General features: G+C 54.0%; 1 protein-coding gene across 6 annotated transcripts in view; it reads right to left on the bottom strand.

Annotated features, from left to right (window-relative positions):
- Positions 1 to 632: 632 nt before the first annotated feature.
- Positions 633 to 15,241, bottom strand: part of PACS2 (phosphofurin acidic cluster sorting protein 2) — a 92,210-nt gene continuing 77,601 nt past the window's right edge. For 4 of the 6 annotated variants that reach the window (XM_075937072.1, XM_075937068.1, XM_075937069.1 and 1 more), the window contains exons 18-24: positions 13,450 to 13,558; positions 7,054 to 7,096; positions 6,309 to 6,351; positions 5,623 to 5,758; positions 2,745 to 2,971; positions 1,731 to 1,844; positions 633 to 974 (exon numbers count right to left, since the gene is read on the bottom strand). In XM_075937072.1, the coding sequence (XP_075793187.1) occupies positions 856 to 974; positions 1,731 to 1,844; positions 2,745 to 2,971; positions 5,623 to 5,758; positions 6,309 to 6,351; positions 7,054 to 7,096; positions 13,450 to 13,558 (791 nt within the window). In that variant the 3' untranslated portion in view covers positions 633 to 855. Of the gene's footprint in view, positions 975 to 1,730; positions 1,845 to 2,744; positions 2,972 to 5,622; positions 5,759 to 6,308; positions 6,352 to 7,053; positions 7,097 to 13,449; positions 13,559 to 15,241 lie in introns of those variants that run through there. The other 2 variants (XM_075937070.1, XM_075937071.1) reach the window with 2 other exon arrangements.

The following is a 15,241-nucleotide window of genomic DNA, read 5'->3' as shown; positions in this document are numbered from 1 at the left end:
CCCAAGTGAGGCTCAGGGCACAGGAACTAGCCAGTACTCTAATGCTTGACCCACAGACAGCAGCTCGGCCGTCCTGCCGTCTCTTAGCAACCTCAATCTTCTTTAAAAGCATTAAAAGAATCTGCACCTGTAAAAACCCATCCTCTGGAGAGGCCGGGCAAGCAGCAACCCTACCAAGCCAGCGTCCTTCACAGCCGGATTCGGCTGCTGGGGGTGGCTTAGAGCAATGCGGTTCCTCAGACCGACATTTCATACTTGCTATTTGTCTCTGCCCCCACCGAGCCAGGCCCACAGCTGCCCATTTCAGTCCCTGGCCTTAGAACAGCAGCCCTCTGGCGACCCTGCACCTGCGGCGAATCCCTGGCGTCTTCCGCAGCTATTAGCTTGGGTTTTGGCAGACAGCGCAATATTTTCACATTCTTGGACCAGGCTCTGCCTTCTTTGCATGAGGTCAGGGACCGAAAGGGGGAGAGTTAAACTTCTTAAAGCACCTCCCGCTCTCCCACAAAACCCACTCGAGCCCAGCCCAGGACCCTCTCTCCCCCGGAGGGCTGGGGTTAGTAAGCAGTGCAGTTATCCAGCTATCCGCTGCCAAGTCCTCGGGCAGGCCACCCCACGTCTGGAGGGCCTCCTGTTAGTTGCCATGTTATTGGCACATCTATAATTAAGACTGTTCTTTGCTTTGTCAAGGGGCTTCCTTCCCTTGGAGTAAACTTAAGAATTAATAGAAAAAAGTAATTGTGAAGCAATCCAGTCGCATCTGTAAGTCGTGTGCAGGAGCAGGCAGACTCGAGCGGAGTTGGCACTCAGATTCCTGGCTGGCTCCGGGCGGACAGAGCCGCCCCTGGAAAGCAGCTAGAAGTTGGGCTTGGAGTGTCCGAATGTGCAGATGGGAAAGTGCTTGACGTGAGAGGACCACTGTGCTGCCAGCTGGAAGAACTTCACATCATGCCACTCCACGCCGTCGATCAGGACTGCAGGGAAGAACAGAACAAGGGAGCATGGCGGAGCACCCAGAAAGCCACCCCCAGAGGGTCCCTGGGCCGAATTCAGCGCCACTGCACCAGCCTTCCCCGCGCGGCACAGGAAGCACGCTGCCCTGCCAGCTAGGGAGCAGCAAGGCGAGGGAGAGGGCCAGCCAATTCGTATCGGCTGTAAAGTCCAACTGAAAACAGCTCGGCAGCTGGGTCGGGCAAGATGCCTGCTGTCACCTGCCCTCCCCCCCCAAATGGCGGGAAAAGGGTCAGCTGGTTCGGTGCATTATGGAGAAACGCGCCTCTTTCTCTCGCACAAGCAGAGCATACAGGATGGACCACTGGTTTGGCCCAGGAACAATGCCTATAGCCCGGAAGAGTTCACAACAGAACTTCCCAACGTTTTCCCATCCGACAACACAAAACTTCGGGGGCTCCGCCACAGAAAGAGGGCTGTCGGCAGCTGGCCTAGGCCTTAGCTAGGCGTTTCCAACAGACAAGTACCTCGTGGCTGTTCTAGTACCCAGGAATCAGTGGAGTGCCAGGGGCTCTGGCCACACCTGCTTTGCACGGGCGAGCTCCCCCGCCCGGAGGGCTGGCTGGCTCACTGCATCGACGGGTTTCCCCAGGATAGAAGACTCTTCCTCCAGCCAGATCTAGCAGGTTGGCACCTGCCCAAGCTGGCTGGCGGACAGGCACCCGAGCGCAGGTTCACGATGCAGCGCTCCCCTGGAGAGCGAATACTCGAGCACTTACCCCGCAGCATATTCTGCTGATGTTTCGCTGTGCAAATCAATCGACTGATTCCTTCAATGCACTGACTCTTCGACTCGACCTCCTTGTCTTTCGTTTTCTTGGGCAAAAACATCACTAGAAGCAAACCAAACAACACTGGTCCATCGCTGCCAGCCACAAGCGCTACTGCAACAATTCCCTACCCATACACGGAGCCTGAACTTTCCTCTAGGCAAGCCAAATGCCTGGCAAACTGTTGCTGCTGCCCATCCGTAACATTGCCAGTTAATCCATCACTCCCAATTCACTCCCTAGTTCACTTCCCAAGCGATTCCCCGGGAACCAACCGGAAGGGCGCGGTCTGATGCTGCAAAATCATCTACAAGGGCACAGGCTGATCGTGAGAGCAACACAAACGAACGAGCCTGCAATAACGAACAGAGCAATTCAATCTTGTGCTCCCAGCCATCGAACAGCACCCAGCAACAGTCACAACTGCACAGCTGGCTAGTGCATGGGGGTCTTCAGCGTGACTGTCCAGTATTAGCCATCCTTGGACCACAGACAGATTCATTAGGGCAGAATCTGTGCACTCATGTCTGGAAACGTTTCCTTGCGGTCTCAAGGGAATGGACGCAACAGTGCCTTGGAGAAACGGCCCTGCAGCAGGAAGGGGGAGATGCTGATTCATGGATGTTTGGGCTCGATAAGGAAAAAGCACAATGAACCCACCTGGGAGATGGCAAGGCTCAGGGGGCGTGACTTGTCCCATGGTACAGCAATGAGCTTTTACTGTGCAGGGGCAAAGCAGATTAGGAGACCAAACCCATGTGATGTGATTTGCTGGTGCCCAACACGGTGAGTCACCCCCGCACACAACAATAAGGTCACACCTCTAGACACGCAAGCCAGCAGGCCTAACGGGTGCCTCAGGGCTGGGGAGCAAGTCCTACCGGTACAAACCTGGGCAGACCTGGCCCAAGAGCCCAGCTCGCGCAGCGTCAGCAAGACCCAATGGAGCAGTGAGCCTCTTACCCTTTTTGTTCTTCTCCTTTGTCACGACGGTCATTGACATGGTTGGAGTGCTGGTGGTCTCCCCACACGTGGGTAACCTGCTGACCTGGAGAGACCGGAAAGTGCATTTGAGTGTATTTTTGGCAGCAGAAGGATCCTTCTTCTCCGGGTCTTTCTTCTTCTCCATGGGCTGAGCTGCAATCCAGTAATCCAGCTGCAGGCCCATCAGCTCAGCACCAAGGCTCTGGCTGAAAGATGGGAGCAAAGCGTCATTGCCACATGCTGACGGACAGGATTCCCATCAAAAAGATGATCAAGAGCCTGATGTTTACCTGCGACTAGTGATCCTGGCTACCCAACCTCCCTTCAGGTGGCCAGTGCTCAGCTTCCTTGGCAAGTCAGACCCCTTGGACAGCTCTCAGGATGGGACCTGAGGATGGTCAGCACCTGGGCACAAGCAGCCACTTAGGACAGGCTAGACCAGAGTCAAGGAAGCTGCGTTACATGGCTGAGAGCCAGGGACCACTGCGTGTACTAATTATATTTAACCAGACAACTTCCTTTCCTTTGCTTTCACTGCAACCCTGAGAACTGCTGTCAGACGGTTCCTCAAAGCGCAGCCAGTTTCCTTTCTGGGTGACGGCACCCTGCAGGATGCAATCCCCAATACACTTATGAACTGTCTCTGTTCCTGGCTGTAGAACTGCATCTCAGGGGGGGTGAAACACTGGAACGAGTTGCCTGGGGAGGCTGTGGAATCCCCATCCCTGGAGATATTCAAGAGCAGGTTGGACACACACGTCGGAGAGGAGCTAGACGGTGCTTGGCCCTGCCGTGAGGGCAGGGGACTGGACTCTGACTTGAGGTCCCTTCCTGTTCTAGTGTTCTACGATTCTATGATGTGGCAGTATTAAAAACCAAAACATTTTGCGTGAGGGGACAGATCACCGACAATCCCAGTTGTGCCGTATGACTGCCCTGTCCCGCCAATCTGTGTGCCAGCTGCACCTGGATCAGTTGTGATTTTACGTTTATTTGGTATTTCTATCCATGATCTGGAAGACAACCTGGAGATCTGCCAGCCAGTTCTTAATCTCCAGGATGTGCTCTACCCATCTTGCAGTGCTTGTGCTCAGCAGAGAGTCAGGCAGTACTAATGCTGCAGCGACTTACACCAGCCAGCCCTGCAGTCTCTCAGAATGAGATCGGGCGGGTTTGGCAAGGCCCGTTTTCCACACAATCACACGGACTGGCGTTAATTGCATTCCTATCCTCAAATTCTTATCAAGTTCCCCGCAGGACGGACGCCAAGCCAGCCAGCCTACCGGAACCTGCTCAGCCCACCTGCCCATTCTGAGTACTGACACAACATCAGCACACTTCCATCTTCTGGGATTTCTCTGGCATCCCACAGCACGGTGGGTCCAAGGTATACGCAACTCCAGTTTGTGTTGCTCCTCTCTGACCTCCCTGCATCTCTTCCAAGTACGAAGTAGCCAGAACTGACCGATGTCACAGCTGCACGGAGTGGGGCTGAGCGCTGTGTATCCAGCCCAAGTGTACTAGGCAGCCAAAAGCCAGCATCCGACTACACAGCTCATTTAAATCAATCTCCATCAGCAAGCCCCAGGTCCTTCTGCACTTACTGCCTCCCACTGAGCAGTCAGGGTGATTTGCTCAGAATTTTAGTAGCTGCAATTTCTCAAGCCAAATTTCATTTCCCCATATTCCTAATCTCCTGTGGTCCCTCCTATTTCCTGGGCTGGCGTTGGCAGCTCCTCCCCGGTTAAATGTCATCTGCAGCGGTCAGGAACATCTGGACAACTCATGGTTTTGCACTGCTCAGCACCTCAAGGACCCGTCCGAAAGAGGCTCTACTGTGCTGGCTGCTGTACGAATTCCGGGCGCGTTCCCATCCAAGACATTACGAAGACCTACCAGGTTCCCAGCCACGTCCTGTCAGGCTTCGGGAGGGCCCTGGCTCCAGCAGTTACTATCCCGTGGACTAGCCCTGAGCTAGACTGAGAGTAGCAAACGCTTTACTAAAATCCATGGCAGGAGGCCCGGAGAGCACCCTGCTTTCTACACCTTCTCCAAGACGCGAGGGGTGAGGTTTCCAAGCCAACTGGAGACCTCGAAGGCGAGACTACCGTTCCGTTTGAGGAGGACACTAACAGGTAAGCTGGGGTAAAGCTGCAGATGAATGCAGGCTGGCAGGCCCTCTGCCCAATGGCCCAACCATCTCCCAGGCAGACGCGGCAAGCAAAGCCCAGCCTGACCACCAGCCCCAGATCCCTCCCAGTAGCCACTAGTTAATACTCAAGTGAAGCAGGGTTCATCTCCACAGGGTGCAGCTGTTACCCATCCGCAACCTGCCCTCCGGGCGCATGTGTCGTCATAGGAGGCATCCCTCCCCCCCACTTACTTTCTACAATCAATTGCGCACCTGATACCACAGACTAACCAAATAAGCATGGGGGAGGTTGTCCTAAACTCTGCTTACACACTGGATATGAAATTGCTTTACTTCTACTTGGGGGAGGCCCCACCAGCACGGCTACGTCGCAGACCAGACGTGAGCCTATGCCACCTGACAAGTGAAGCGGAAAGCAGAGGTGGATTTGGAGTGTAAAACAGGTGTGATTTTCTGCTACCAAGGCAGTCCCGTTCCCACTGGAGTTTGCGCAGAGGCTCAAGAAGGGGGCAGGGTGTGTGCGCAGAGGGCTCGAGGCAGGGGATGGGGATGCTGCAGGCTCTGAGCAGCAGGCCCGGCTGTCTCTCGCCAGAGCGGCACACTGGGGTGCACCCCCTCACTGTCCCCTCTGGCAGAGACGAGGGACGGCGGGCTGCAAGGAGCCTTGCACCGTACTGTGGAGAACAGGGAGAGAAGGAGTTTTACCTGGAGGAAGAGAAGCTGCCTGTAACAGACGGTGAGGAAGGCGGGGTGGGGGAAGCATCCTTCACAGCAGGAGACACAGAAGGCGGGGTAGAGGAAAGGACACTGGAACTAGAGGGAGCCGCATCATCAGAATCACCTTAAAAAGAGCAGACCGACCATTTGCCCATGTAATCGCCTGGGTTCTCTGGCCAGTCGGCCCCAGGCGGGGCAGGGCGGCTACACCTTGCGCCCAGGCCACTGGCTCATCCTGGGTCTGTTTCACAGCACCGCTGGAACCACGCTTCCCTGCCTAGCTCCTTGCGAGTGTTTGCTTTTGTGTCTGACTGTTCCTTTCCTGCCATCCTGTGGGAGCGCGCGACGGCACCCAGCTGAGCTCAGGGATGCACTTTTCTAAGTGCGCGTTTTCATGAACACCCCGCGAGGACACCCCTACTCAGGGTTACCCGGGCATTTACCACCTGAATTGAAGCTGTTCCCAGAGCACCAAACTAAGCCAGAGAAAGGCCCTTTGGTAGCAGGCCAGTGTGTGCACACAGGGAGCTCAGGGCTAGTCACACCTCGCCTTCGGGGGTGGAACTTCCTCCCTGCCAACAAGCCCTAAGGTGCCATGGCCTTGGCCTTGCACAGTCAGGCACATGTAGCGTAGCGCGGGGTGCGGGCCAGCGAGGCGACGCAGGCGGCATTACCTGATGTTGCTGAGGACTGTTCCACTATCCCCACCTTGACCACCTGGAATGGAACAGACTGTTAGTTTCTAAGCATTGGCCGGCTCCGTCGCTTGGAAACGGAGCCCGAGGCTGTCTCCCGTCGCCCTGGTGGCGCAGCGGGCGAGGAAGACAGCTCAGGTGGGCAGTGGAGTATGGGGCTGGCCAGGTAGCATTTGAGGCTGTTAACTGGGTGTGTTCTGTAACTGAACACAAACTGAGTTCAGGGGACTGGACCAGATGACTTTGAGGCCCCTCCAGTCCTATGATTCTATTTACTTGTTCTAGGTACCAGGCAATTCTGTGTCTCCACAGAGCAAGTGGTACCCAAGTGCGTACGTGAAATGCCAAACTGGCTGCAGAGAGGAGTGAGACTTTTCAATCTGAGGGATTCCTCAGCTCAATTCCAGGAAGGGCCTGGCTGGTTTCATTTTTAAAAACAGAGGAAACCCTCTTGAGAGTGCAAACCCTTGAGCGCGCAAATGTTTGCAGCGGAGATCGTAGGAGATGGATTCTTCATCTCCTGAAGCCTTCAGATCAGCACTGGCTGCCTTTCTGGAAGATTTGCTCGAGTCAGAGTCCCGGGGCAGCATGTGAAGTTCTACAGCCTGCGTTCTGCCACAGAAAGTCAGACTGGAGGATCTCATCATGCCTTTGAATCACGGATCCAAGTCAGAGTGCTGACAAGCAACCTTGTTTTATGAAATGGACCAAAGCAAATACTCACCCCAACAAAGGGAATGAACTTCTGGGACGATTCTTCATCAGGGCTAGAAGTAATGAGGAGAGAGTCATTAGTAAGGAGTTCTTTCAACCTCAAGGCAAAATTCATGTTCATATTTCAATCAAGCATGCAGCAGGAACTGAAAACGCACAAGCACCAATTCTATTTCTTGTCTCCACGTCCCCCTGCCAATACTCCGAGAGCCCCCACCAGCTGGGGATATCGTACTCCTCGGGGGGTTCCGCCCTCCTTTTCTTTGGAGAAACTTGCTTTCATGGCCGGGCACTGCTACACTCACACACGTGGCCTCCTATTGCAAGGAAATGGCAACACAGCACCAGCAACACACAGACCTGAGGGTGACGGACTAGCAACCAACATCCTACAAACACAAGCCCAGCCTGAGTCCCACACCACAGTCCAGTGGCACCCCTTGCGGCTCCCAGAATCACTAACCCAGGCAGCCTGCTGCAGATTAACGAGCAGGGCACCACACATCTCTGAACCCCGCCTCGAGCGCTATGCAGAAGCACAGCAGGCCCCAGCGTGGGCACCGAGTGCTCAAGGGAGACCCTGTCGCTTAGGAAGCTAACGATGCTGTGGCCTCGAGATGAGCGGCAGGTAGTGGAGTGGGACGGAGACGAGATGTCCCTCGTCTGGCCCGGGGGCAGCAATGGCAGGACTCACACTGTGCGAGCCCTGCCCAGCAGTCAGGACCATGGAGAAGGGGAGAGAGTTGGTCTGTGGAGCAGGAGAGGGACACTTGGGAGGCAGGGAGTGGAGCGGGGGAGGCAAATCTGGCAGTTGGGGGGAATGTAGCGACTGGGGACTACGAGAACACAGCAGAGCTGCAGCCCGACCCCGGAGAGGAAAGGGGCCATGCTCCCTCCACTGTCCTATGCCCATGCACAGAAGGAATGTGCTACGTGCACCCATACAGAGACGTGCCACCGCCCCCTCCGTGGCAGAGGTGGGGCCCAGGGCTCGGAACCTGAGAGGGGGCTCCGGGTTGGGGGGGATGAGGGCTCTGTGATGGGGCTGAGGAGTTTGGGGCACAGAGGTGAAATCTGAGGCTGGGAGTGTGGGATCTGGGATGGGGCAGGGGATGAGGGATTTGGGATACAGGCTCCCCAAGAGATGGGACTCACCTGAGCAGCTCCAGGTCAGGTGTGAGGTGCCTCTGCTGGCTGGGGCAGCTCCAGCAAGGCTGAGCTGGGGGAGAACTTTGGGAGGGCACCTCTCCCCCACTGCAGAGGCTCTATAATCAGCAGCCCAGAGCCCCTGGATGGGGCATGGCCGTGCAGCCGAGAGGGAACCCCAGTAAGGGCCCAGTTGCACCGTGTTTCCCCTTGGAGCACCCCCAAGAGGCAGTGTTGTCCCATGCCCAAAGGGTGGGCATGGCTGAACCCAGCAGAGGGAGCAAGGCTGCCAGCGTGGGCGTTGGCGGAGACGGGGCTGAGCTCCGGGCCCGGGCAGCGCGCCCTGCAGCGAGCGAGGGGAACGTCTCAGACACCCCGCCCTGCTCAGTGCTCACTGGCACTGGAGGTGCTCCGCCGGCGTTAGCTGCCGCCATGCCATGAGGACGCCGCGCTGCCGGCCTCTCTAGCCCCTACTGGCCAGGAGCCAGCTGTCTGTGCCACCGTGGCACTACCCTCCACCACCGTCTCTGACCAGGCTCCGCAACAGCCTGGCCCTGGCCCCCGGCCGGCAGCTCAGCAGCTCGCTAGCAACCAGGAAGGGGAGCTCGCCACAAGCAGCAGGCCTGTACCTGTCACTCACATGATGCGCTGCCCAAGGAGCTGACTTCACAGCGTTTCAATCCCTTCCCTTTCCTCTTTGCCAAGCCTAGGGCCTGGCTGCTCCCACACCCCTAGCTACCCCGGCGTGCCCCAGAGAGCATGGCCCGGGAGTGGGGGAGGGTGCAGGGCCCCGGTGTGCTACCCTAGGCTTGGGACGACAGCTGGGCCGCTCGGCTCGCAATGGGAGAGAGGGAGAGAGTGTTTAGCGACACATCACAAGCTCGCGGTAGCTTGGAAAGGGGCCGTAAGCAGCCGACTCCGCAGTACACGCGAGCAGGGCCAAGCGGCAGCCTGGACTCGTGCTAATGGCACCCCGAAGCCCCAGGAGCAAACCGCAGGGGGCTCGGAATTACCATGGGCAAGACTACCGTTGCCTTCCACGAGGCGTGAACTCGTGCTGAGCTGGCCAGACAGCGCCTGCGAGGGGCTGCCGGCAGGCAGGAGTCCGACGCCGACTGCCGCAGCCTGCGAAAGCCCGGCCGGCTGTACAATAGAGCGGCTCCTCCCACACACCAGGCACAGCTCTGGGACTGGCCGAGGGGCCTTCTATACTGATGTACGGCCACCCCTGCCTGCGTCGACTTGGGGCACCAACCTCGCTACAGAGTGACATTTCTCACTCGCAGAGCGGTGTAGCTAGCTCCACCCGCCTTTCAGGTGGAGCCCAGGCCTCCTACAGCATCAGGCGAAAAAGGGCTGACTGACTGATCCCATCTAATCACCCTGGCCTGCAGCCGCCTTCAGCTCTCCTATAACTACACTGTTTCTCCTCCTCCCCACCCAGCAGAGAGCATGTCACCCGAAAATCATTTCCCCCAACCCCTTCCCTTGCCCCGTCTCTGCGTGCTGGGAGAGTCAGCGGTCGTGCCAACAAACTGGGGCAAAGCTTTCAGACAACACGCAGCCTGTCACAGGCAGTACATGCTCCCGTCTTGCCAGGGCAAGCAGAACAAGTGGGCGGGGAGAGGATCAGAAGTCGGTGCAGTTGGGAAGGACTGGCAGAAAACAAAGGACCAAGCAGCTCATTACATAAGGCTAGGCTCTGGAGACTGGCGTCTCTCGGCTTGGGGTTTCCTCAAATCACTAGACCACGTTCAACAGGGCACGGGCCAGGATGCTGGGGAGATTTTCAAGTGTTGCTAAAAAGCAGCTTTCTATGAGCTTGCAGATTAGAGCTGCTGCCTGCAACGTGGACCTGCCCAAAGGCCGAGTCGCTCTGAAGAGGCCTGGTGAAGGGAACCCAAACGCCAGACAGGCGGAGCTGGGGCAGAATGCAGCGTCTGCCAGACCACAAACACCAGTGAGGCAGAGAATCTAATGCCTCCAATGTCTCTTGCTACTTTCTCCTTTGCCCTCCCACCTCCTTGCCTTAGAAGGATATGAAAAGCTAGCCTGACTCCATGGCTCTGTGCCCTTCCAGGAGCTAGGTGTCTGTTCTTCCAGACTGTTCCTGGGAAGGGAACAGCTGGCCTGTCATCTTGCATCATCCACATGCTTCTACTCCAGCCAAAGAGGTTTCAAAACCTGCAGTCGCCGGGTCCCAGGCTTCAGCCTGAGCCCAAACATCTCCCAAGTAATGTTTGGCTCCGCAGCCCGACTCAACTGACCTGGGCTTTTATCCTAGTGTAGCTGTCTACTTAGGGGTATGCTTGGAGCCACTATGGGGAGCCAAGAACAGCCTTTAAAATGGCACTTAAAATCTTAGTTTGGTTTGGATCCTTCCTGTACTACCAGAAATCCCCTAGTAGCTGTGAGGGACGTTTTACCTAGACGATAAAAGGCGCACGATCAACATAAAAGCCACTGATAACACTTATACCTGCACTGATATGTTAAAACCAAAATCCCTGGCAATTCTCATCACTAGGACGTACAAGTTACCTATTAACGCCACGTCCATTTTGACAGCAGACACCAGACTGGCTCGTTTAACTTGCAAAGTCTCATGCCTTCAAGTGTTATTGGCCCAACTTCATTTCTACTTCTACATACATTTCCTGCACCTCCCACATTTTGGTTCCCCAAACAATTGGCTACGTGGTCCTTGGAAGGGTGCATTCTGCCAAAGGCGGGAGGATCAAAATGAACAAACAAAATTTCATCTGAAGCACAAGTGAAGCGTCCCAGGCCTGCAGGAGCTGTTCAACAAGGCAGAAAAGACCAGCCCAGGAAAGGCATACAAGGTACAGGATGGGAAGGGCACCTAAGAATGGATACCTTATGGTAAAATCAAAATGAAAGCTCTTTTTCCTTTTCAGAAAGCAACCAAAAGAAAAAAGTGAAGACATTATTATACTTACGACAGAAAGGAACGCATTCCTCTGGAGTCCTGCGCGCATGTTCCTTTAAGAAGTCATTCCCCCAAGTCACTGCCAGCAGCAGTGAACATCAATTCTTAAGGCAGCCAGGGGTGCGAGATAATGACCCATCACTCCTTGCAATAGATTGCTTCTCTAACCTCCAATTCCCTAGGTGGTACTGGGCTGGAAGCAAGAGTTATTTGTCCAGACCCACGCAGAGTGTCTAGAATCTAATGACCCCATGTTTTAGCCAGGAAGTAAAAACATCAGGGGATGAGGACAAATACAACTCTATTATTTCACCCAAGGTACCCCAGCAGACCACGGCACAGCGCCCCAAGAGGAACTGTAGGGTATGCTGCCAAATGGGAAAAGGGTAACTTTAGTCTGGCTCAAGGGAACAGCCAGACAGCCTGATGGAGTGGGAGGGCGGACAGACACAGGTGCAAACAGAAACCAGCACACTTGAAAGAAACCTCAACAGTGCATCTAAGACAAAGTTAGCCCCTGGTAAGATCATCAAACAGGCTGGTGCCAGGGGAACATCTATCAGGGATGCTTTAGATCAGTGTTTCTGAAACTTTTTAAGACCGAGGAACACCAATTTTTTTAAAATGGGGAACACCAAGGATTTTTTTGTTGGGGGGGGGGAGGGGGAACCCTCACACCACACGTGCCCCCAGGGAAAAGCTGACAAAACAAATCTGCTTTAAGAAACACTGGTCTAGATGGTCTGGCTCCTGCCGTGAGGGCACGGGACTGGATTCGACGACCTCGAGGTCCCTCCCAGTCCTAGTGTTCGATGCTGTCTAGCTAGACAGAATGTTTTCAATGAAGTATCGCTTACAAAATAGATTCTTAGACCAAGCAACCTGCAAATGGCAGAAAGTCATCATGTGGGTGAAGTTGTTAAATGGGCATGCACCTTATAAACAGGAACCAGTAGCAGAACCGGAGGAGTCAAGGGGGACCCAAACAAGAATACAGAAGTTAATGCATGCAGGAAACACAAAGGCAGCAGTAGCATATGAAGTTAATGCTACAGTAAAAGATATTGAATTTTTCCCTGCTTTATGTGGCGAGAATGCAGTTTCATTCATAAATGAGGAGTGAGACAATCAACCATGATGGTTAAGCAACCAAATTGCTAATGTGTTGTCATTAGGTTAATATTACAGAACAAAATTTGTGGAGGAAGTAAGGGGGACATTAAAATATAGCTAATGAGAAAAGCAGGTTAGAGTATGAAATACTCGGCAACCGGCAGGTCTGGTGATACCTAGTTGAGGGGGGTGAGTGTGAACTAAAGACTTCACTGAATCAGTTAGACACGGGAAGAGAGGACGGCAAACAAATACGGTGCCAACTTTCAAAGGAGAGAGAGAAGTTATGGGTAACTACAGCTTGTAAATTTAGCTTCTACTCCTATCAAAACGGAGCGCAGAGGAACAACATGGCGTGTCTCAAAGTCCCAAGTTCTGCACCAGTTTAGGAGGGATCATTAAACTCCGCTGTCCCGTGAGACACAACTGCTGTATGTGCACTGTCTGTCTGAGTACCGCAGGCAGGCAAAGCTACCTTGTGAACTGAAGCAATCAGGAAATACAAGAGCTCAATCGTGCTAATGTCAGATGATGTTACCTGAACAGGTAAGAACACTCCCATGCCACCACACGGTGCTTCGCTGCCGTATTTGGGCACAGGGGCTTCTGCCCCACAGCTCCTCTGGCCTGGCCCCTATCCTGTGCTCTCCTCTCAAGCCCTGGGTCTGTGCCAAGGCTCACATGAACCCTGCTGAGCCCCAGCCGGCCTGGCCCCAGCCTCCATAAGGCTGCAGCTACCAAGGAGAGGAGCAGCTCTCCTCCGCCTGTCAGGTGGGAGCTCGGGCAGTATTCTCAACCCACCCAACGGCCATGCTCAAAGCCAGGGCTTGGCACCAATCCTGAGGCGGCAGAGGCCGGAGACATTGGGGGAGGGCTAGGGAGAGCTCCGGGGCCTTCCCCTCACAAAACACTGGCACCATAAGTGAAGCCAGATCTCGGAATCCTTTTGCATCTGAAGACCAAGCCGGTCGATAGGCTCCTCCCAGGAGGGTCTTCTCTGCAGACGCACTCAAGAAAATGGGCAGATTTCTGGTTGTTCTAGCTAGCTGGTGCCAGGCGCTACTGCCTGCAAGGCTTGCTGAGCTGACTGTGCAGGCTGTCTCTCACAGGTTTAGGGTGGTCCCTGTATGTGTGTAACAAGAGAACGGAGAGCTAGTTCCCCCTCGCCGTGTGGAACCCTTTACTGAAATAACGTACCTTTTCTGTTTGTACGTCAACATTGCTTCTGCAATAGGCAACTGGTGTGCACAGTTTGCCCCGGCTATATACTGGGTTATTCTGGAGACAATATCTGGTGTTTCCTGAACTGCAACAGAATGAAAAGAAGAGACAGAAGCAGATAAGGACTATTCTTCACTAACGGAAACTATCAAATGTCACCAGCAATTCAAATCATGCAAGATCAACCAGAGCAGGAAAGAAACAGGGGACAGAGCCAGCCATTTGGGTCAAGAACGGGGCAGTGGAAAGAGGGACTCAAATCTAGAACAGGTTTCCAAACAAGGCGCCAGCCAGAGCGGACAATGAGAATGACGAATGCAATCAGTGCCGTGCGCCCCTCCCCAGGGGTCGGGATGGGGCTGGGGAAAAGGCACCACTCACAGCAATAGGAGTCTCACGCCTGTGCTAAGGAGACGGCCGTGGGAGAGGGAGAACGAGGGTCACCCGCAGTATCGTGCTGGGCTTGGCCCCCACACAGAAGGCAAGTCCAGTATTTGGACTCAGTTATTCACAGAAATAATGCAAATTCAGGCTCCCCCTATGCTAAAACTCACTGACGCTGGGTGCAGTGGCTACCTCGGAAGAAATCTTCGATTCACATTTTGTCATTGTTCATAAACTCCCTAGAGCGGTTCACAAAGAAATGCCCCCTCCTTATGTTCTCAATGGAACCCAAGTGACCTAGCACGCCCTCTTCTGGCCTGGCTACCACCTAGCATTGTTGCCAAGGAGAGCGATGTAACTTGATGGCTTGGCTCCCATTCAGTGGCCAGTTCAGAGTACTTCTTTATCAAGAGAGGGCGCTTGGGGCTTTTGGGGGGGAAAGGCAGCTCTTGAATTTCTCTGAGGATTGTCATTCTTCAGCCTCTAGAGAAAGTGTCAGGTATGGGAAAAAAGCAACAAAACCACCATTCTTCCTGAAAAGCATCTTCAGACTTGACCTATGCTGAGCAAGCACTGAGTGGAAAGCTCTGGAGAAAACGGATTGGTTAAATAAATGACAAGCCTTTGAAAACTCTGTGCTACATGTGAAGCACCATTTGACAGTCCCACTCTCCCCCGTGAAGCGCACAGCCACGGAAGGTCATGCTGCACGTGTGCTTATCCATTACAAGATCACATTTTCTTCTACAACCTGGAACTCTCACGTCTCGGTGCATACCAGATACATGGAGTTCGTTATAAGGAAGAACAGAGTAAGTTCTTACATGGGCATAAACAACATCGTTTTACTGGTATATTTTGCTCACTTAAATTTGTAGCTAAGCCTGTTTCAGAGTTACCTGTTTGCACCCACAAATGCAACTAAGGCTGGATGAAGAGAAAAACCTGTGTGCTTTGGACTAGAATTAGGGCCCGATTAAATTCACGGTCCATTTTAGTCAATCCTGCAACCCCTTTAAAATAACCTTGCAATCCCAGCCTCGCCCCAACTCCCTTTTGGGTCAGAACCCCTGATCTGAGAAGTGCTGGTATCCCTCCCGAAATCTGTGCTGGCCAGGGGAAAAGCACACACAAGGAAAGATTTCCTGGGGGAGACCCGACTTCACAGTCCAGGGTCTAGTTTTCATGGCTGTGCATTTGGAAGGGCCCCACTAGAATGGAAATGATCAGCTTAGTGGAGTTGCAAGGAGAGTTTCTTTCCAAGCTTTATTTTTATCCCATAGCTGCCAACTGAAGAGAAACAAGCTATTGTGACTGTATGTGCTTCCTCAGACAATTTCTCTTTGATGGAAGCTCTAGAACAAGGCCACATAACTAATCAAAA

Source organism: Pelodiscus sinensis, chromosome 9 (genome assembly GCF_049634645.1).
Source record: "Pelodiscus sinensis isolate JC-2024 chromosome 9, ASM4963464v1, whole genome shotgun sequence".
NCBI classification, from domain to species: Eukaryota; Metazoa; Chordata; order Testudines; family Trionychidae; genus Pelodiscus; species Pelodiscus sinensis.
This window is presented reverse-complemented; position numbering and strand designations above follow the sequence as displayed.